The sequence below is a fragment of the Pinus tabuliformis genome, chromosome Q (genome assembly GCF_031772625.1).
Source record: "Pinus tabuliformis cultivar Carrire ecotype Pingquan chromosome Q, CPIR1, whole genome shotgun sequence".
Taxonomy (NCBI): Eukaryota; Viridiplantae; Streptophyta; class Pinopsida; order Pinales; family Pinaceae; genus Pinus; species Pinus tabuliformis.
Genome location: NC_142296.1, coordinates 630,981,187 through 631,005,180, shown reverse-complemented (window position 1 = coordinate 631,005,180; position 23,994 = coordinate 630,981,187). Strand labels below are relative to the sequence as shown.

At 32.0% G+C, this 23,994-nt stretch overlaps 1 protein-coding gene across 2 annotated transcripts in view; it reads left to right on the top strand.

The window, feature by feature from the left end:
- Positions 1-23,460, top strand: part of LOC149221043 (uncharacterized) — a 232,396-nt gene extending 208,936 nt beyond the window's left edge. Inside the window, exons 1-3 of one of the 2 annotated variants that reach the window (XM_089382897.1) lie at positions 21,296-22,050; positions 22,155-22,226; positions 23,155-23,452. In XM_089382897.1, the coding sequence (XP_089239023.1) occupies positions 21,361-22,050; positions 22,155-22,226; positions 23,155-23,253 (861 nt within the window). In that variant the 5' untranslated portion in view covers positions 21,296-21,360 and the 3' untranslated portion in view covers positions 23,254-23,452. Of the gene's footprint in view, positions 1-21,295; positions 22,051-22,154; positions 22,227-23,154 lie in introns of those variants that run through there. The other variant, XM_089382898.1, reaches the window with a different exon arrangement.
- Positions 23,461-23,994: the final 534 nt, after the last annotated feature.

The following is a 23,994-nucleotide window of genomic DNA, read 5'->3' as shown; positions in this document are numbered from 1 at the left end:
TTTATCACAACGTGAGAGAACTTCTTTGAATGGTAACATATTGGCTTATTTTGCTGCATCAGTACAGCTCCCATGGCATATCCGTTGGCGTCTATCTCGATCTTGAATGGCTATTGGAGATCTGGTAAGGCCAAGACCAGTGCAATGCTGATATTTTCTTTCAATGTTTCGAAGGACTTCTGTTGCTTTCCTCCCCATTGAAGGACTTGCTTTACACTTATCATTGTCTGTAAATGTGTTGCAATAATAGAAAAATTGGCAATAAATCTCCTCCAATACTGTACTGCACCCAAAAAGCTACGAACCTCAGTTACACTAGTAGGTTTAGGCCAATTTACGATTGCTTCAACTTTATAAGGATCAATTTTTAGCTGACCATGACCAACAATATGACCTAGGTAAACCAAAGAGGTTTTCCCAAACTCACACTTTGACAATTTTACATAGAGTTTTTCGTTTTTCAATACATCAAGCACTTTCTTCACATGACATACATGTTCATTTCAACTTTTACTAAAGACAGGGATATTATCTAGATATATAAGAACAAATTCATCAATGAAAGGCCAAAAGAGATCATTCATGACCCTCATGAAAGTGGCTGGAGCGTTGCAAAGTCCCAATGGCATCACCATCCATTCGAACAACCCCTGTTTGTTCTTGAAGGCAGTTTTCCACACATCCTACTCTGCAATTCGAACCTGGTGATAACCACTACGCAAATCCAATTTGGTGAAATAGATAGCATTCTTTAACTGATCTAATAAGTCATCAATGCGGGGAAGAGGGTAACTATTTTTCACCATGATTTTGTTTAGTGCTCAATAATCCACGCACATCCTCCATGTGCCATCTTTCTCCGGCACTAAGAAAATCGGTGAGCCACATGGAGAAGTGATTCGTCTGATGACTCCTTGGTTCAATAGTTCCTACACCTGCTTTTTGATCTCCTCCATCTCAATGGTCGACATCCTGTACATGCCAATATTCGATAAAGGAGCGTCATGCTGCAAATGGATCTCATGTTGGATTTCCCTCTTCAGAGGTAATCCCCTTGGTTCCTGAAACATCTCATCATAGTTAGAAATTAATTCACATAATTCCTTTTTATGCACATGATCACAACCCTGGAAAGCATTGGATAATTCTGCATCTTTTCCCCTTACAATCATAAGCATGCAACCCTTACTGGAATTCACCAACCTCTTCATTTGTCTTGCACTTACAAGGTTGGTGTTGATTTTAGTTTGATGATCCCTTACAATATATTCTACCCCATATTTTGTGATTTGGTATTTTTTTTCATGACGGAAGAAGATTACCTTTATATCATATAGATATGGAATCTCTAACACCATGCCACAGATATCCAATGGTATCACATCAAGTTTTACCTCATCCACTAACTTAGAAGCAATCACAAATTTAACCTTACATTGCTTAGTTACATTTAGTTTTTCTTTATCATGTATCCATCCAAGTGGGTAAGGTTTTGGATGTGGTTTGGTTTCCAAGCCTAGCTTCTTTACCAAGGACTCTGAAATTAAGTTTTCTTGGGATCCGGTATCAAATAGAGTTTCCACTTTTGTATTATATATGATAACTCTAATATGAAATAGCTCAATTCTCTTTCGTTCATTAAGAAGAGACTCATCTATTGAATTAGTACCTTCATGTGATTCAGAATTAACATGAGGTGTAAGAGTACCTTTTGTTCTTGTTGTTGTGATGAATGCTTCATCTCCGAAATCAGATCCAAGGTCTTGATGCACAGTTGCCACTGTCTTCTGCTTGCCCTTTCCTCCATACTTCTTTGGTCTCTTTTCTAGGTACTGTTTCCAACAATGATCATCATCATTACCTTCATTTTTGTAGTGATTGCAATAAGGTCTTTCTTCTTCATCTTTCTTGGTTGATGTCTTCCTCTTCTCCTTTCCTTTTCCTTTTACTTTGGTTTTCCCATTTGGAAGTTTTAAAGGTGGTTTCTTGAAATGATCATCTCTTTCATTTTTGCCCCTGTTCTCAAGATGGATTGCCTTCACACTGGTGGAGTCAATAGTAGTTGGTTCAAACAATAATGAATGTCTAAGGTAACTATGTAATGATCCAATATACTCAGTTACTACTTCAAGTGAGTCAAGTGCAATGCCCAAATTAAGTGCTTGTTTTCTATATTCCTCTGTAAAGATTTGAACATCCTGACCTCTACCTTGCCTTAAGTATTTCCAATCCATTAACGCTTCTTGTTTGTAACCCAAGGGATAGAATTGTTCCTTTAATGCAGAAATGAAATTAGGCCATGAGGAAAGAATATTACCCACACTCTTATTGCTTCACAATTTGCTTTCCCATAAAACGAGATCGGTGCTACTCAGCCGAAGATAGGCTAGCTAAATCTTTGCCTCTTCCTCTTTGATCTACTGAATCCTACAGTAGATTCCAATCTTCCTAATCCAGTTATCAAGCTTTTTTGCATTACTTTCATCGTTAAACATGGGAAGATCAAATTTGACATCAAATTTGAGAGAAAGCAAAGAACCTTTCCAAAATTTTCAAATCAAGTCTTTTGCAATGCATCATCAGAATAGTGCTTTAGCTCAAAATTACAAAATTCAGAACCCTTGTTCTAATATGGTACTGAGCCACTGATAGATAGACCTTAAAGAGAAGACAAAACATCAAAAAAAACTTGTTTTGTTGTTACACCACACCACAAAATGTGGCTCGTCCTTGAGCCACTCAGTCCTTCAACTATCCCCATGGATTTGGAACATTTTTCCTTATTAAGGTTGTCTTCTTTCTCCTAGTACAACATGCACAAGGGTAAATAGGGAACATGGTTTCTGTAGATCTCTTCGAACATACTAGGAGGGGTTAGCCAAATCCCCCCTCCCCATAGTTGTGCTCTCAGAAAGAGAAATATGACCACCACTTTTGCTCCAAGTTTGGGTCTCATGCCTATCTATAACCATTGCTCTCTTATCCATATTTTACCTACTCCTTCCTCTGGAGGGTAGTGGAAAATATTTTGTCTTCCTTCCTTCTTCAATATGCTCTGAGGGTTACTAAAGTGGGGTCGCTCAAAGTTTTTCAACTAGCCATCTCGTTTCCTAAAAGTGATTATAGCTCCTTCTACCCACCAGAACAGGAATTCAGCCTAATTTCAAGTAACATTTAGGGGTAAGGTCCCCCTGTCCTACCATTAAGCAAGGGTCCATAATCCTATCCTATTGCTACAGCTCCTAGAGTAGGAATTTTCCCAACACCATTCTCCCATATGGACTCGCAAATCCTTCCTTCAAGGGGTGTTGGGATAAACTTACTAGTGAAACTGTACCACGATGTGTGAACCATCTCTATGAGAATAGGGGCCCCTCCCTAATCCTGTCCACCCATCACAATTTAACCACTTCCCATGGATGAAATCTCCTTTTCTGTATCTATCACTTCTGACTCTTTTGACGTAGCTTCTTCTTCCATAATCGTGTCACCTTACCATGGCCACTCCGTAAAGCCCCTTCGCTCATCATTTCCGCCATCTCCTTCAATACTCATTTACCTCCCTCTATGAGCTCCCTCACACTCATTCATTTTGGCGCCACTCTTGCACTCATTCTCCTAGTTCCAACTTTAAATGCCCTTGTCTCCTTTAATCCTCTATTACTCAAAGACTTCTTTTCACAAATTATTTTGTTCCTAAGTCTTCCCTTGGGTAATATTTTGTAGCATTTAACACTTCCCACTCCTTCATCATCGTTGTTGGTGACCTTGACTCCACCATTATGGTTTTATGATCTAAATCACACTGAGTCTACACAAACCTGGTTTATAATATTCCTTCGGATCAACTCAATATGATGATTCATGTGTCCTACATGTCTCACCCCAGCCAGTCTCAACTTATTTTATCTTTTCACCTCGGTATTAGCCTCATTAGTGTTCACCACCTCAAAATTCCATGGTTTAATTTGACAACTTACATTCTCTCTTCTGCAATAAAAATTTGATTCAACAATCAAACCAGCCACTTTCTTTTGCTTCAATGAAGATTATGATGTAGGGAATGAATAATTTTGTGTAGCTCCCATCATGTGGTCTTGACCTTCACCTAAGTTTATGAGCCTTCATGTGTTAAAGTATGTTGTCACTGGTGCGCCTAGTCCAAAATATTGTGAATCCTGCCCTTAATTTTGTTGAATAATTTTCATTCAAATACTTAAGTATATTCTTGGCCTTGAGTGCTTCTTTTTGTACTTGTATTTTACATAGTTCAATGCTCATTTCTAATCCTCTTGTCATAATCTTTTGTTATGCAATTATATGAATATATTCCCATATAGAACAAACTTCTTGAAAAATGTCATCCCAAACATTTTATCCAGCCTGAGTTAAAGAAATAACGCCTTTCAACCTGGTTTGCAACTCTTCAATTTTAGCTTCAGTTGCCTTATACTTACTCGTAACTTTATTGTTATTTTCAGTTGTTATGTTTAGTTGCCTCTCCTTTACATTCAACTGCTCCCTTACTATGGCCAAATCATCTTGGGTTTTCTTTAGTTCAACTTCTGAAATTTTGAACTCTGCCATGACCTTTGTCAATTTCTCTGAGGGGTCACCTAATTTAGTTGAGACCACAATGGTGCAAACATGATTTTTAATTGATTGTTGTAGGCTCTACACTTGTTCCTGCAAAATAACAATCTCTTTATTTCTGTCAACTAATTCTCCTATTAATAGCTCTTTTTCTTTTTCAACTTGAGCCAACTCAGTTGTTTGAGCATGCTCAGTCCCAGGAATTTTTAACTTCTTCCTTAATGATAACACCTCATATTTTGTGTTCTGCAACAGGGTCTTGATGTTGTGTTTCCATACTAATTCTAATTTTATAACTCCTTTCTTTAATTTGTTTATAATTCTTCTGCAAATTTTCAAATGAAAGAGAATCTTCTATTGTGAATGTTTCCAAATCAATGAAGATAGAAGAGAAAAGCCCTGGATTTCCCAACTACATTTGAAATCCAGGCTCATTTGAAGGTCCTTCTGTTAGTTTGATTTTTATGTCTTCTTCATCTTATGTTTGAATTTTAGTCCTCTTATGTGACTGGAAATCCTTCGTCTCAACATCTATTTGTTCGGGAGCATTCCTCTTCAAACTCTTCTCTTTTACCATAGGGGTTTTAGCAGCCATTCTTTGTTGCACCCTGCCAGATGATCGAGTTTCTTAATTTTCCATTTTTCTCAATTTATGGTCTACTTTCGTGCATATAAGGTACAAAACTAATTTACACCCTTTTATTAGAAATTATAAAATGATGATCATATTGCCACTTTTCTCCTTTCTCAAAACCAAACTCCATCTTCACTTCCATCTGTGTAAGGGCTTGTCTGTTGTTAACAATAAATGGCCCTACAGTCATCTCTAGCTTGAAAATATACCCTTTTCGTGTAGGAACAAAATGTACTTGTTCAACACTGAGACTTTGCTTTATAAATTCAAGAGAAAATATCCTCATAGGAAAAAATATTAGCCTTGAAAAGAAGGTTGGGCGTGCATTTTTGTGAAGTAAACTAAAATTACCTTGCTTCACTACAATGTGCAATCAAGATTCATTTATTGGCCAATCTGATTGATTCAAATTCTAGATTGTTTATTTTATTATTTTACACACTTTTTCGTTGTTATATATTTACTGTGAACTTAAATATTTATACTTCATATTTCATACAACATTCTAAGTTTTGCTTTGACTTGCCTTATTTGGAAGTTGTTTATAAGTGGGAAACATAGTTATGTAGGATATTTGTTACACATGATGCAAGGTTATATCCTAAGGCTAGGAATTATCCAATCATTTCCCATTTCAAATCTCATTACCAAGAGTGTAATTGGCTTGGCCTGGGAGTGCATATTTTTTCTGACTATAATCATTGCCAAATATGATCAATTTTTATTCCGACAAACTTGGATTTCAGTGTATATCATTTCCTTTATGAAAATGACTATGATATGTTGCATAAAATGGTTTTATATTTCGGTTGGAATGATCATTATCACACAGTCAATTAAGTATAGGTTTTGGTGTACATTTATTTTAAGCACACAAACCTTGACTTTAACCTTATGAAATCAATCCAATTTGGCATATTCTTGCACACTAGAAATTTCTATGTGAAAAAATAATTTTAATTTTGAGTAAAAAAACTACTCTCAAAGTTGAGTCATTCAATTTGGCCTTGAAATGAAGGTCGGGCATGCAATTTTTTCAAATAGGCCAAAATTACCTTGCTTCACTAAAATGCACACCCATATTTCATTTATTGGCCAATCTAATGTATTCAAATTGTAAAGTGTTTATTTAATTATTTTACACACTTTTGAATTATTATATGTTTCCTTTCACCCTTAAATAATTTTTCTTCAGATTTCATACAGCATTCCAAGTTTTGCTTCAACTTGCATTAGGTGAAATTTGTGCATAGGTTTTTCTTTAGCTTACTATTGGGCATAAAAAATTTCCTTTTAATTTAAAGCATTAGTTCCAAACCTTCACATTAATTGTCAATCCGGATAGGTATTTTATTGCAAGGTTATTACGCAAAATATATGCAAGGGAAAATGATGACTAGTTCTAATGAATATCAAACTCAATCATTGTAATCACACTCTCAGAAATTCAACACTTCAGATTTTACACTCTCAAACCTTGTTCACACTCTCAATAAATAAACACACAATGGAGAATAAAACCACATTGTCACTCTTATTCATAAAAGAATAGCACTCCTGGAAACCATTATCACAACAAATGTTGAAACACAAATTCAAATGAAATGAGCACACCATCAAACTGTAACAGGAATTAAATAACTATCACACTAACAAAGGGATCAGTCCAAGACCTATGTTGTTAAACAATATAGAGGTTAGGATTCTACAATCATTAAAGCATCAACAAGACTAATAATAATAGTAGTAGCAATCACACATAAATTATAAGTGATGGGAAATAAATAAAACAGCTACAGTACCATCCTAATTAGTGATCCCTACTAAGAAGGAGGGTCCTTCCTTCCTAATAGGGGCTAATACACTACACATCACACAATCCATTCAATAAAAAGGTATGGTGTCATTCCACGATTTACTAACGTTTATTAGAATTGTTGCATGTTTTACATCATTGGAATGACATCTTAGTTGTAACATAATTGAAATTTATTATGGTATATATGTTCACTTTGATATGATGTAATATGATTATGCTTTTTTTTCATATGTTGTAATATTGGAAATATAATAGAAATATTAAATATTGCATGAAATAAATAATAACATTCCATTTTGAATGTTTTTTTTGTAGAACACGAGTCTTCCAGAAGATCCAGTTGAATCTGAAATCGATCCAAATTATGTTGGGTTTGGTTCAGACATTCGAGACAATGACCAAGAGGTATATGGAGAGGAGACTAAAGATAATGATGATGATGACAGTGATGATTATCATGATATTGATTATCATTATAGACATGATGATGCTGATAGAAAACTTTCGGTAGTAGCTAGTCACACTGATCATATAGACTCCATAATGGATCATTGTCGATAAATCATTATGATGCCCCTTTTCATGTTTATTATCATATGTATCATTTTCACCTGCAGTACCATATTTAGTTGTATCATTTTTACATGTATCATTTTGACTTATATCATTTGCACATGTATTATATGGGCATGCATTATGTGTAGCCGGTCACGGACCAATGACTTTTTTTTATTAATAATATAAAAATATAGGTTATAGTTAAAAAAAATATCTTGTTATTTTATTCCAATGTTGTGGTGTGGCATGTAACTATAAGAAACCTAAAAGAACTATGCTCTGGAAATCTTTATGAAGTGAATCTGGGCCTACATTATATGTAGCTAGTCATGACCAATTTTTTTTTATTAATAATATACAAATACCAACTATAGTTAAAAAAAAATTAATGTTAGTTTGTATGGATGTCCATTTCCCTAAAAATTCTTTATAAGTGGTATGCTATAAAATATTTGAAATTCAATATGACTTACTCTATAATAATATAAGTTATTTAAGGGGTATGATATACTTAAATAATTTAATTGAAATAAAAAACATTAAATTAGTAAATGGAAGCTACAAATGAAGCATCATGAGTTGTTAAAATGGACGCAAAATGTGGCTTTAAAATGGAAGTAAAATTTGACATGAAATTGGAAGCCATATTTGGAGTTATTATTGGCTCTAAACAGGAAGTTAAATTGGTTGCTTAATAGGAAGTAAAATTGGAGGCTAACTCGAAAGCAAATCCCAAGACTGAAAGGAAGAAAACCATGGACCTAAAAAAGAATCAAACCCAGGCGCTAAACAGGAAGAAAACCTTCTAACTAAAAGGAAGTAAACCATAAGGCTAACAAGGAAGCAATTTTGGAAGCAAAATAGGAAGCAAAACTTGGCATTACCTTAGAAGCAAAAAAGGAAGAAATTTAGGTAGCAAACCAAGAAGTAATAATGGAATCAATACTAGCAACCAAACTTGGCATTACCTAAGAAGAAAAAACAAAAGAAATTCAAGTACTGAAAAAAGGAGTAATTATGGAAGAAAAACTTAGCGTTACCTGAGAAACAAAAACATAAGCAATTCAGGTAGCCAACAAAGAAGTAATAATGGAAGAAATATTAGAAACCAAACTTGGTGTTTCCTAGGAAGAAAATAAAGAAGGCATTTAGGTAGAAAACCAATATGCAATAATGGAAGAAATATTAGAAGCAACGAAAGACACTATAATGGAAGCCATATTAGAAGCTAAAGAAGATGCCATAATGGAAGCAAAGCTAGATGCAATAAGAAGCGTCATATTGTAAGTGAAACTTGATGTTATGATGGAAGCGTAACTTGTTGTTAATTAGGAAGCCAAAAAAGAAGTTATTTTTGATGCAATACCAGATGCAAAATAGGAAGCACAAATAGTAGAAAACTTAGAAGTACAAATGGACACAATAGTGGAAGTAAGAATGGAAGAAACTATTTCTGGTGCTATTCTTTTCATTATTCCCGGTGCTATACCAGGCATTATTCCCGGGTCAAATCAAGGTTCCCATGTGAACATTCCATTCTCCGTCAGATTTTGCAATATCGCTTGAAGCCAATTCGTCTTCTCATAAACACTAGATTCCAACTCTATTTGTAGCATGAATGGCCTATTTTGTTGTACTGTAACTATCCTCCATGGTTGGCATATATACAGAGCTCCATGAGAAATTCCAGAACATGGGTTTATTCCTAGGGATGTTGACATTGATTTGTGTTAACTAAATCATACCCAGGTCAACTACATTAGGCTTCAACTCATGACCTATAGTTCAAAGAGCTCACATTAGGCATAATCAGTGACCAAATTCGGACATTGTTTTTAGACAAACTAAGATGAATCCTGAAAATTTGCAACATGGGTTTCTTTCATAACATCCTCAATAAGGTCAATTACAAGCGTTTTCTTAAAAAAAAATGTGTATTTGGCGCAACGTGTGATTATTTCAAGAAGATATTTCTTGTTGTGGTCGTTGACAGACTACATCCCAAATAGAGCAACCATTTATCAACTAAAATAGCTCCATCCAATTCTAAGATGATTCTATGGTATAGTAATCCAATTTAATTTGATCTTTATTTTTTATGCAACCAAGATCTACCAAAAACAAACACAACCATATTTTGTAATATGTCCATAGCTACTATAATCCAGATTTGGTGGAATTAGTTCTAATTTGCCCCCTACACTTCTCTTGTACAAATATATGTAAAAGGAGAAGTTTGGAAATTAATCTAGTGTTATAAGTTAGGTTATAAAGAGGAGGCATCATCATTCTCAAACTATGTATCTTGTAACTTCATTTCCAAAACTAATGCAAAATCTGCAAGTTCATGACTTATCTTTGAATTGCTAGTTTGAGAGCTTTGAATCACCATCCCACTGCTAGGGAGGAAGGGCCCTCCTCTTTAGTAGGGTTTGTTGTGTTATTAGAGGTAGATAGTTGTTTCATATTAATTTATTTGCAAGTTATGCTAATTCAATTTTTATTATAATTTCAATTATCACTATTACATATACTTGCTAATACATTGTTGTTATTGTTGGTTAATTTAACTTGCATAATATTAATGTAGATTGCTTTTTTTCCAACATATTTTCTCCCAATGTGATCCTACTAACTAAGTGTTTTTATCATTATTCAATTGTTGTTACTGTTAGGGTGGTCTTGATGAATGAGTGTTATTTTATTCTCCAAGTGTTATTTTAGTTCCAACATTATGTGCATCTTTGAATTTTTATTTTGTGAACCTTGAATCACCATCCCACTGCTAGGGAGGAAGGACCCTCCTCTTTAGTAGGGGTTGTTTTCTGATTATAGGTAGATAGTTGTTTCATCTTAATTTATTTGCAGGTTATAATAATTCAATTCTTATTATAATTTAAATTATCACTATTAAATATTCTTGCTAATACATTATTTCTATTGTTGGTTAATTTAACTTGCAGAATATTAATGTAGATTGCTTCTTTTTCAACATATTTACTCCCCTAGTGATCCTACTAACTATATGTTTTTATCATTGTTCAATTGTTGTTACTATTAGGATGGTCTTGATGAATGAGAGTTATTTTATTTTGCAAGTGTGATTTCATTTCCAACATTGTATGCAAAATATTTTTTATGAAAATGAGGGTTTGATAGTGAGATTGATTTGCATTCCTAAAAGTGTGAAGAGTGAATTTGATTGTGTGTTAGTTCTTATAGAAGAAAGTGTAGCATTAGGAATTAGCTAATTCCAACTAGTAAATGATGTGTGGATATACTTTGCATGATAACCTTGAAATAAGAAGATTTACCCTAGTTTATAATTTTTGTTTTAGATAATTTACTTGTTTTATTAATAAAATTCATTTTCCCAATGTCAGAACATGCAATCTTAAAACTAGTAGCTTCTAATCAAAACTAACGATTTTGTTTTTACAATTCAATTTCTCTAATTTGAGTAATGGTGTGTTGAGAAATCACATCTTATTTCTTTTCTAACCATTGCCTCTTTTAAGGAGGTAGGGCCCCATCCTTAGTTAAGTAGTGTCTATACCCATAATGTAGTTGTACTTATAATTTCCATTTCTATTCATTTTTGTATGTACTCTACTTTTGATATTGCTACAACTTTGAATTATTAATTGTTGCAGCTTTGATAAATTACTAATTGTTGCAACTTCAATAGATTACATTGTTGTAACTCTAAACTATAGGTGTGCTACTAAAACTTAGATGTTAATGTTGTCTTTATTCACTCACTAATTGATATCTTGAAGGAATTATAGCATCACATAAGTCAGGGTTGTTGTTGCAACTCATGTTGTTTAACTTTGTTGTATTGTTAACATTACTATATTTCTAGAATCTTAACAATTCTATTTTGTTGTTGTAACTTGGCTGTAGTGTTAGCATTGCTATGTTTCCATAATACTAACGTATATGTTTTCCTAAACAATTTGGATTAGTTATTTTATGTATTTGGATTACAATTTCACTTTCTTTATAAGCAAGTGTGAGTTAATGGTTTGTAATTGAACATGTTTCCTTTGCACATGAAATTACATCAAATAAATTACAAAAAAACAATATTATTCTTATCACGTGTGCAAGTTAACTTTAGATGTTGGTGTGATTTACTTTTCCTACAAGAGTGATTTACTTTCTTGCAATTCACTTTCCTGCAACGTACATTAAATAGCATGCTTTACATTCCTACAAATATGGATTGGATTGAAGGTGTGGGTTATATTACTTGGAAACTTATAAAAGAATAATTATGTATTTAAATATGACAATCATTTACTTACTACAACTTCAAGACACATACATGATTATACTAGCATATATGATTCACAACAATTCGCAAGTTCTCCTACGAACCCCAGGTTGACAATTAAATGAACATTCTTTTAGTTGTATTTCCAAGGAAATGAAAAGGTAATTAAAATCCATTGTTAATGTCCATGATACCAATGTATATATGTATGTATGTATGCATTAGTGAATGCAATGGAAGTAAAATTAAACCAATTGTTGGCTTCATATGACAAGGGAGTGATGCCCTTTAAGGATCATCACCAAATTGTCAAAAGTATGAGAGAAGAGTGCGTCATTTTCTATGAAACACACATGAATATATGGGAGGAAGAAAAAGAAGATAATATGAAGTTTTTTTAGTTGGATAAGCATGTCAATAGTTTGGAAATAGAGAAAATACAACTTAGCCTAAGTAGAATTTGTCATTAGTTGCAAGGCCCCTTGTCCATGTTACAACATGTTTTTTATAGAGAAATTCACAATGGTACATAGAAAATCCATCATGACTAGTAAGCCATTTGAAATCACAAGCCCAACCACATTTTTGGAGGCTTACTATGGTTGTAGCAATGAGGAGAAGAACCTCTTATGTGAGCTCTATCAACATAGTGTCTTGTTATTTCATGGTTCTATTTGGAACCCCAATCAATTTGTGGGGGATGTAAAGTTGAGAGCATTTATGTCTTACATTAATAACCATGTTGATTGGGTAGCAACCCATATAATTACACAACATAGTTATTCTAGTAATTTTTAGGTTAGGGAGAAATAGCACATACCTTTACAGGTCATTAACATTCATAAGCATTGGGCTTTCTCTACCTAACATGCAGATTTTAAAGCTAAGAATAAACAGGTAACCATCACATGTCGTAGGGCACATTTTTAGATAATTGTTTTCTTTCTATATTAATAGTGGCATACAATATTCAAGGACAACACAAGTACTACTCAACGTAGGATTTTGATATTAGTTGCAACTCTGTGTAAGTGTCGCATTTCCTCGTAGGTGTTGCAAATATCTCTAATTAGGCAAGGTTCAATGGTTGAAACTCCAAGATGTCATCATGGTTGTTGAAATTATCCATTTTTTCTCCAAGTCTTTAAAGTTGTTGCAACTATCCACTATTGATGCAACTCCTTAATGTTGTTGCAACCCCTCATTGTTGTTGCTACTCTTCATTGTTATGCAACTCTTCATTGTTGTTGCCTCACTGTTGTTGTAACCCCTCATTGTTGATGCAACTCTTCACTGTTATGCAACTCCTCATTGTTGTTGCAACTCTAGGGTGCATTTTTCACTATTGCGACTCGTTATTCTTAACATCATTTTTGAAACTTGTGCTACCCCTATGTTGTGATTGTTGCAACTCTTTGCTTTTCTCGTTGTTGCAGCCTTGGTAATAGTGTTACAAATCTGTGTCTATTATGCTAATGTGATATTCAACTATTGAACATGTTTTTTATAGAGAAATTCATAATGTTACATAGAAAATCCATCATGACTAGTAAGCCATTTGAAATCACAAGCCCACCCACATTTCTGGAGGCTTACTATGCTTGTAGTAATGAGGAGAAGAACCTATTATGTGAGCTCTATCAACCTAGTGTCTTGTTATTTCATGATTCTATTTGGAACCCCAATCGATTTGTGGGGGATGTAAAGTTTAGAGCATTTATGTCTTACATTAATAACCATGTTGATTGGGTAGAAACCCATATAATTACACAACATAGTTATTCTAGTAATTTTTAGGTTAGGGCGAAATAGTGCATACCTTTACAGGTCATTAACATTCATAAGCATTGGGCTTGCTCTACCTAACATGCAGATTTTAAAGCTAAGAATAGACAGGTAACCATCACACATCGTAGGGCACATTTTTAGAGAATTGTTGTCTTTCTATATTAATAGTGGCATACAAGATTCAAGGACAACACAAGCACTACTCAACGTAGGATTTTGATATTAGTTACAACTCCGCATAAGGGTCACATTTCCTCGTAGGTGTTGTAAATCTCTCTATTGAGGCAAGGTTAAATGGTTGAAACTCCAAGATGTGACCACGGTTGTTGCAATTCTCCATTGTTTCTCCAAGTCTTTAAAGTTGTTGCAACTATCCACTATTGTTGCAACTCCGCAATGTTGTTGCAATCCCTCATTGTTGTTGCAACTCTTCACTTTTATGCAACTCCTCATTGTTGTTGCCCCACTGTTGTTGCAACTCCTCATTCTTCATGCAACTATTCACTGTTATGCAACTCCTCATTGTTGTTTCAACTCTAGGGTGCATTTTTCACTATTGTGACTCATGTTATTCTTAACATTGTTTTTGCAACTTGTGCTACTCCTATGGTGTGATTGTTGCAACTCTTTGTTTTTCTCATTGTTGCAGCCTTGGTAATAGTGTTACAAATCTATGTCTATTATGCTAATGTGATATTCAACTATTGAACTATTAATTTTGGACCATTCAGATGGGTTAAAAAACATTTTATAATGTAGGAAAATGATAAAAACAAGTGGATGGCCAAGAAAATGATCTAATTTATCCACCACCTATCGTACAACTAAGTTGAGTCAGTATATGTATGTTTTTACCATTTTCTAAAGAAATAAATGTAATAAGATGAACAATCTAGTTTTCATGGATGTCCATCCACGTGTTTGGTTTATTTTAGATAGAAGTTATTTAGTATAAAAACCCCTATTATCCTTGATTTGTAGAGAACCTGTAAGCTTGAAACTAGTAGCTTGTAATCAGAACTAAGGATTTTGTTTCTACATTTCAATTTCTCTAGTTTGAGTAATGGTGTGTTGAGAAATCGCATTTTATTTATTTTCTAACCATTCCCTCTTCTAAGGATGTATGGCCCATCCTTAGTTAGGCACGATCTATATCCATAACGTGGTTGTAGATCTAATTTCTATTCAAAATTAATTTTTGTATGTACTTTATTTTTCATATTGTTGCAAATCTAATTGTTAGTTGTTGTAGCTTTGATAAATTACTATTTTTTGCAACTTCGATAGATTATATTGTTGTAACTCTAAACTATAGGTGTGCTACTATAACTTAGGCGTTAATGTTATATTTATTCACTCACTAATTGATTTCTTGAAGGAATTGTAGCATCGCATGATTTAGGGTTTTTTCTGCAGCTCCCATAGTTGTAACTTTGTTGTAGTGTTAACGTTACTATATTTCTAAAATCTTAACAATTCTATTTTTCTATTGTAAATTTTTTTTTTTTAACATTATTTTGATTCCATAATATTAACATTTATGTTTTCTTTTTGGATTAGTTATTTTATGAATTTGGATTACAATTTCAATTTCTTTATAAGAATTGTGAGTTAATGGTTTGTAATTGAATGCATTTATGTTGCACATGAAATTACATATTAATTGCAAAAATAAAGATTATTCTCATCACTTGTACAAGTCTACTTTAGATGCTAGTGTGATATACTTTTCCTGCAAGAGTGATTTACTTTCTTGCAACATAGATGAGACAGTGTGCTTTACATTCCTACAAGTGTGGATTGGATTGAAAGTGTGGCTTAGATTACTTGGCGAATTGTAAAAGCATAAGTATATATTGAACTATGATAATCATTTACTTACTACAACTTCAAGAAACATACATGATTGTACTAGCATATACAATGCACAATGATTCACAAGTTCCCTTATGAACCCTAGGTTCACAATTAAATGAACAATCTTTTGGTTTTCTCTCCAATCAATTGAAAAGGTAATTAAAATCCATTGTTACCTTCCACAATACCAATGTATGTATGTGTGTATGCATGTATGCATTGTTATCATGGAAGGACTAGTCTATTCCAGGTTTATACATTGGTGGATATTATGGAGAAATACATTCAAGAGAAAGGTTCATAACTCATTGAGGATGGTTGTCATGTCCTAGAGCTTAGGAAACATTGGCAAAAGGAAAAACATTCTAAAACTAAACTCAAATTTCACTCAAGTAAAAAGGAAAAAGTGAAAGTGTTCTAACTTTCTTATATCACATTCTTGACTTGTGTAAATTCACTTGTAGGTCCAATTTCACCCTTGCATGAGAAGGGGAAAGGATAAGAGCCAAAACTTGAGAAGATGTTACATTGGGAAAGAATATATAAGGAGTTTCTTGCCTTACATAAGGGGTTGTATGACTCTTGACAAAATGTTATGGGAATGTCTCATTGTTGTGTGAGAAAGTGTGATTTGAAATTTTATACTCGGTAGAGCATATTATTAGTTATTATAATCTAGTTTTTGTGGAATAAGGGTTAGGAGTATACTTAACCAACTATGATTACTTATGCTCATATTATTCCTATCTCCTTGTACCATTCTTTTGGGCCCATTACAAGATGGCATTTTAAAGTGTAGTTCAATCACTAGGGGTTGGGTGTAATAGTAATATCCCTACACACTATAACCTCATGGGGTTGGGAGTGCTACAAGTTGAGGATCCTCTTCACCACACTAAAACTAATTAGCTAATAATCTAATATGTAATATTTCTTGGAAATTGTGTAGGTTATTTTTTTAGGGTGCCACTACTGAGTATGTTACATAACCAACCACGAGTATGCATGCAATGCTTGAATGGTAGCAAGATCCCTACACCCATAACAAATTATTATGGGAATTAGTTATTTATAGATATTTATTATATGCCCTTACCTCGCTTACCTCATTAAGCTAAGATCCCTACTCAAGGGGTAACAATTGTGAAGCTATTTGCATGGGTTGCAAGGAAATCGACCCTTAATGTGATCCATGGGGGATTCACTCAATGAACCTCTGATATATCACATGAGTTTGTGGCATACTAAACAATACCCCTAATTTGACTACATATTAGAAAATACCTCTAAAAATCAAATTATTTAACCCCATGCCAATATGAACCCAATACTCCTTCCCAATTTAAAAAACCCTTATTTTCACTAGATATTGTAGGTACCTATTTTTTCATTAACATTTTTTATACCCCTTTAAATTTTTTCAATATTTTGAGCTTCGTTTTCTATACCTTTCAATATAAAAACCATTTACTCCCTATTATATGCTCAATATATTATTTCATTTTTTCATCATTATATATCCCCCAATATGAATGCACATGGTATAGTATTGTTGCGCCAGTGAATCCCTTGTGGTGTGATCCCTCAACCCCCAACTTCCCCCAACCATTGGTAGAAGATTGGTTAGTGGGAGTTGGAGCACCATTGGATTAGCTCTTGGAATCTAATTAGCTTAGAGTTACAAGTATCTTTCTTGTATGATTTATTTATGCATTGCTGATTATCATGATTTCATGGTGTAATTGTGTATGATTTATGGATTCATGGCATGCTCTCTTATATTGTATTCTTGGTGGATTTATATATATATACTATGTTGATTTTAGATTTGGTTGCATTGTTGTGTGCAATTATAAAAATAAAAAATGGTTAAGATGGTACCCTAATGAGTTTTCATATATCCATGAAGATGAAGAACCAATAATAACATCGAATCCTTACCAATTTCATAATGTGAAAGAAAAATTGATCGTACCACTACCTACCAGCATATAAAAGGTGTTTTTAGGCCATTGATACCCCCCTCCTTTTTGTAGTTTTAGCTGAATGGATGCAACATATTCTAAAAATTGTATCTATAATAGGATAGTCTTACTTTCATATGACTTAACAACTAATTTAAAGGCCTCCACTGGATCATTAACACCTCTATTATTAAAACCCTCTTGGATAAAGGCCACCCTAGTAGTTTTCTCGATGTCAAGCATTTCATCAAACACTTTGTATTCAAGAATTTCAATAAGCACTAAGTTTTCATCCTTGTAACAAGTGAAGAGCACCAGGTGTGTATCCTCCTCACAAAGAAGAGATCATATTTAGGTTGTGTACAAGAAGCAATGACCATATTAAGCCTCATCGCTAACTCCTAGGCCTCAATAATATTTGATGTATTACATTCACTAATCTAGTTCTTACTCCACAAATGGGAAACGGAAATTGGAAGAGGAGAGGGGGAAACCCAATAAAATATATCCCACTTGAGATCTAGCTAATTCATCATTATTTTGTCTATCAAAAAGATAAAATAACTAATAAAGCACTCTAACATACTCAACTCCAAACACCATATGTCCCCTATGCACCCATCAAAGTATCCAATGTAGTTATAAAAATCAAATCTCTCAAGGTTCATGTAATGATGTGTAAGCACAATTACATTACATTACACCGATGAAATGTCAAAATCAGGAAATTTACAATTTTAATTTCTTACTCTTAATTTACCAAACTATTGAAAAGAGAATCCAAAAACATTTAATAATATCCCCTTGTCCAAATAGTATCAATAATTCTTCCATGTGTTTGATTTTAAATTCCTCACAATTCACATTAATAGCTTCAATGGATATAATGATAAGTGTGAGGAATGTGCACGAATGTGTTGCTATCATAGTTCATCATTCTCAAAACCTTTAAATCTTTAAGCAATTAAATTGCTCTAGTTATTCATAAACAAAACACAAATACAAATAAAAAAATTGAGATTATATGAATAATATAATTTTATTTCTTTTTTTATATCGACTTATTTTATTAATTAATTTTTCAAGTGAATGGATTGGAATTAAATTTTGTTAATGTATGATACAATTCTCTAATAGATGTATTTTATTAATCAAAATTCATTCTTTTTAATGTATGAAATAATTCTTTAATAAAAACATTAAATGATCAAACTACTCATAATTAATAGAACTTGATTCTTTTTTAGTAGATATACAAAAGTTAATTAATCATTAAAATTTGTATAAAACTATAATTATATAAAATATAGAAATTTTAAACAAAAGTAAATTTTATAATTATAAATTATAAAATAGAGTTAGTCTCTTTTATTTATATATAAAATTCAAAATTTATAAAAAACTATATATTTTATATTTTGTTTTCTTTCTTTTACTAATAATATTTTATAATATCTCTTTTAAATACTTTTCTAAAAATACTCATTATTAAATACTTGTTATTAACTTAAATAATTCCAAATTTTATATATTTCAAAAATATTTTTTAATATGGAAAAATAATTAATTAAAAGATGTCTTAATCACAAAAAAGAAATTTCAAGTAGATTATAGTATTTAATATAGAAAATTAATTAATTAAAAGATGTCTTAATCACAAAAAGAAATTTCAAGTAAATCATAATACTATAAGATAAACTAACAACAATCATCAACCTCTTTAAAATCTTTATCATCAATCAAACATTTTTTTTAATTTAACTAAAACACCAAATAAAATATTATTCAGATGTCCATATCTTCTTAACCTCATTCATTAGCATTAAAAAAAAAAAAAAAAAACCCACAGAAAGCAATCTCCAGTACATCATAATACTATAAGATAAACTAACAAAAATCATCAATCTCTTTAAAATCTCTCTCAATAATAAAACATTTTTTTTTAATTTAACTAAAACACCATATTTGGGATGTCCGTATCTTCTTAACCTCTTTCATTAGCATTTAAAATATAGAAAATATTCAAAAAGTGTGATACTTATTCTAATAAGATAAACAACACAAAAAAGCGGAATAAACTTTCTAACACAGTTTTTAATAAAAATACATTTTTAATTAAAAAATAATATATGAAATGCTCTTCTCATTTATTATTATTCATATATATAGAATCGATAATATATGAAATATTCATCTCATTTATTATTATTCTTTTATATATATATATATATATATATATATAGTTATTCTATATGATTATTATTATTCTGTTTTATATATAGCTATTCTGTATGATTAAGAAGAAGGAATAGAATCCTTTGTACCTAACTTTAAATTTTACAAATAATATAAAATTATTGAAAAACTTTAATTCTCACAAATAACATGAAATGTTAATAATTTAATAATATTAATGATTGAGAAAACTTTAATTCTCACGGATAGTATGAAATGTTAATAATTTAATATTAATAATATTAACAATATATATAGATTAACCAAAAAAATCATTTTTTTAACCTAATTTTAATTCGATCAAAATATTAAATAAAATATTGATAAAATCTCTCTTTTCAACTTAATTCAGAAGTAACAATGGATAAATTCCTGTCAGGATTGTCCGCTTTAAATGTCTCTCTGTCCACTTTAATTGTTTTATATTCGAGTATTTTGTCGAGAGTTATTAATGAAATTTCACTTCTTATTGTTTAAATTAAATTTTAAATATATAAATAAATGTTTATTATAAAAATTTTGAAAAAATGGTATGGAGCATGTTTTAACACTATTTTTTTTAATTAAGAGTTTGTGTTTTCTAAATATAAAGAAATATGTTAATGGTCTAAGATCAGGGCCATTAGCAGGTTATTTCGTTGTGCCCACAAACCAACTAAGTTATGATAGGTTTCTCACTATCTAACAAATGCTGATTTTTTTTTAAACATTGAAATCATATCATTCAAACATATATCTTAAGGGTCATTTCAGGTGGCATGATTTTTCTTAAATAAGAGTGATTAGTCACGTTATATTTGCCAATAACTAGTAATAGTTGTGAATAACTAGTAATAACTTTTTGGAAAGTTTTCCCCTTTATTTCCTACAATGCAGCAAGGATTTATTGAAATCATAAATTTAACGGGATTCTAGTTAGAAATCAGTTGGAAACTCCAAAAAATCTCACTTAAAGACTACTCCTTAATAGTTGTCTTCACTGCTTTGACAACTAAATTATGGTAGTTTTTCCACTGGAAAAAATATATATATATGCTTTCAATAAATTCTTATTTTCTAATTTAATTTCAAGTAAATTTGATATAAAATCCATAAATTCCTATTTTCCTATTTAATTTCAAGTAAATTTGATATTAAATATATTCCAGGGAAAAAAACACTATATACCTACCAAATAACTTTTATAATTTGGTGTAAGTCTTACTATTACAATCTTGTGGTGGTTGTGCTGGCTAAGAGGACAAGTCATGTTAAAATATCCAGTCAAGATGAGATCTCAGATAATGACTTCAACAAATTAAATGTCCCTCCTCAAACTACAAGTCAAATTTGGTAGATCACAGACAACTTGGTAACCTACTAAACTGATTTGCTGCTCAGAAACAATATTCTTGTCACGGCGGGTCGTAAGGCTGCTAAGTCGATGCGATATAAATTTCCGTGAAGGCACGTTCGATTGTTCGATTTATATGCCGATCATTATGGGTAACGAATAACTGTAATAATTTGACGTGCCGATTGAAAACTTTATTCTGCTTTTGGTGGGTTTCTTCTTTAAATTCATGGCTAATTGCAGTTTTAACATCGTCACAGATATCATCAGACACAAGCATAGAAGCAGCAGAGAATTGCCATGGCAGCTGACCAGTCTGCAACTACGGCCAAGCCTAAGGCTGCTAATTCCATCACCATAAAACTGATGGTCAGTAAGAGAAGTGGCAAGATAATGTACGCAGAAGCAGGGAAGGATTTTGTTGATCTGCTATTCAGTTTTCTCGTACTGCCAAGTGGGGCCATTGCCAAGCAGGCGCTGGTGTCCAAGGATAATAAGGAGAAGGATGACACAAAAGTTTGCTGCATCACAAATCTTTATAAGAGCGTGGAGAGTCTCTCTCCGTCGTTCATGAAAGGTGACAAAGCGGTTTTATTAGACCCAAAGGTTTTCTCCGCAACCTACACCAGTGACACATTGAACATTAAATCTTCGACTCCAGCTCCAGCTGCCAAGTATTATGTGTGCCCCTATATAGGGAGTTACGGCGGTACACACGGTCTCAGCACCCAAAGTGGGACTGTAAACTGTTCCTCCTGCGGCAATAGGATAAGCCGTGAAGTGAAGTTGGAGGACAACCCACTCGCAGCCACCAAAGATTCAGTACGTCCTACGGGATATGTGAAGAAGACTGTCCAGTTTTTCATCACAGACGACTTAAGTGTAATTCCATCTGGTTCCACTGCCACAATAGTTCAGTTGTGGAATAAACTCGATGTGAAGGAGCCCACGGAACTGGAAGAGCAGAATGTAACAGTTGGCCCCAACGAGGTATTCAATTTTGTTATAGCACCTTTTCTCACTCATGGCACTCACAGATTTGCATTAGGTACCTTAAAACAAATAACCATTTTTGTGTTAATATTTGGGTACAGGTGACAGGCCTGCTAAAAGCTGCCATGGTTCACAACACAGCTCTAAATGCAGTCTTCAAAGCAGAGCGTAAAGTAAGTTTATATCCCGTTAAATATTAAAAGCATCATGTAATAAATTAATTAATTTATTTTTATTTTATAATTAATTATTAGTTATGTAGGGTCATGTAAATCTAATAATTAATTCACTAATTTTCCATTTTATTTACTAACATAGATTTATTTTAACTTTAGACCTATCAAGTTTTAAGAGGGATCAAGTCTCTTTTCATAATAACTGAGATTTGAGATATTTTCATAATAACTGAGATTTGTATCTCAAGTAAAAGAGATTTGTATTTCAAGATATTTGATCCCTCTTGATAGATCCTAGTTAAGATGGATATAAGCTTGCATTAATATTAATTTTTTAATATTAATATTAGATGTTTTTTACATAGCATGATAACAAAATTATAGACATAATCTTGTATTGATATTAATCTTCTAATGTTAATATTAGATTTTTCTTACATAGCTTCATAACAAAATTAATATTTTCAAATATTACAACTTTGACGTGGAAATACTTATGTTGTTAAATATTTTTATACATCTATATTATATGGTTTTTCCTTTTAAAGATTTATTTTATAAATATTTAATTAAAAGAAATATTAAAAGATTTTGGAGTAAGATTTTAAAATTTTTGTATTGAATTTTATTATAGTTTTTTTATTTATATGGTTATTTTCATTTTTGTTTTAGAGAGACATTAAATTTTATTATTTTTAATATTATTTTATTAAAAATACAACATAATTACATATCACCTACCTACAATAGAAAACTGTAAAATAAACTTCTAAACACAATTATCTATTAAAAATGACTTTAACCGATTATTAATTTACTACATCATGTTTGTTATTACTAAGTCTTGTGATTTAAATTGAAAAATCATCGCCAATTTATTTTTCTGCACTGTAACTGACTTTGGTGGCCTTTCCTTTGTATGAAGTCTTCGACTACCATGGACATGGGGACAACTGGAATATCGCGGCAGGAACTTGTAAAATTGCTGAATGAAGCCCAGAAGAATCGTAGCAGCGACAAGTGACCGATCAAAATATATATATATATATATAAAAGCTTTGAAGAATGTTCGGTCAGTACCGATAGGAAGAAGTAGAATATATGTTGGCGACCAGTTTCTCTGGTGTTGTTTGCCATACGCTAGTATGAATTAAATAAATGAATCGATACTCTCTTGTCTACGATTCATAACCACTTTATATATCTCAGTATCACTGTAGTCTTCTGAAAATTTAGGTGCATGTGATGCTCATATTACCTCGTAACACTGATACCATTGAAAACGCATTCATTTAGTAATGGCTTCTTAATTACATAGTTATTAAATTCGAATTTGATATAAAAAGTTTTGTAAATATTATTTTGGATAATATAGGGTAAATATTTTTTTTTCTATTTTTGTTTTATTTTTTCTGAATAATAAAAAAACTCTATAAAATTCTCAAAAAAATCTCTTAAAAATTTATGTTTTTTTTTTTAAATTTAAATCTAAAATAATTTTAAAATTTATTTATGTAAAATCTTTCCCTAATACATAAATACACATATAGGAAATTGATATTTTATAGGAAAAAAAATCGACAACTTTTATAAAAAATAGAGTCATTTTCACATATTCTCTTCTTTCTTTCTTTTCTGTTGTTTTTTCAGACATTTTGACAAGAGTAGAATTGAAAAAGAAAAATATATTCCAATTTCAAAATTATTTCAATTTCCTTTTCTTCTGTATGCACCCAAGATTATGCTTCACCCATTTGGGTTATCC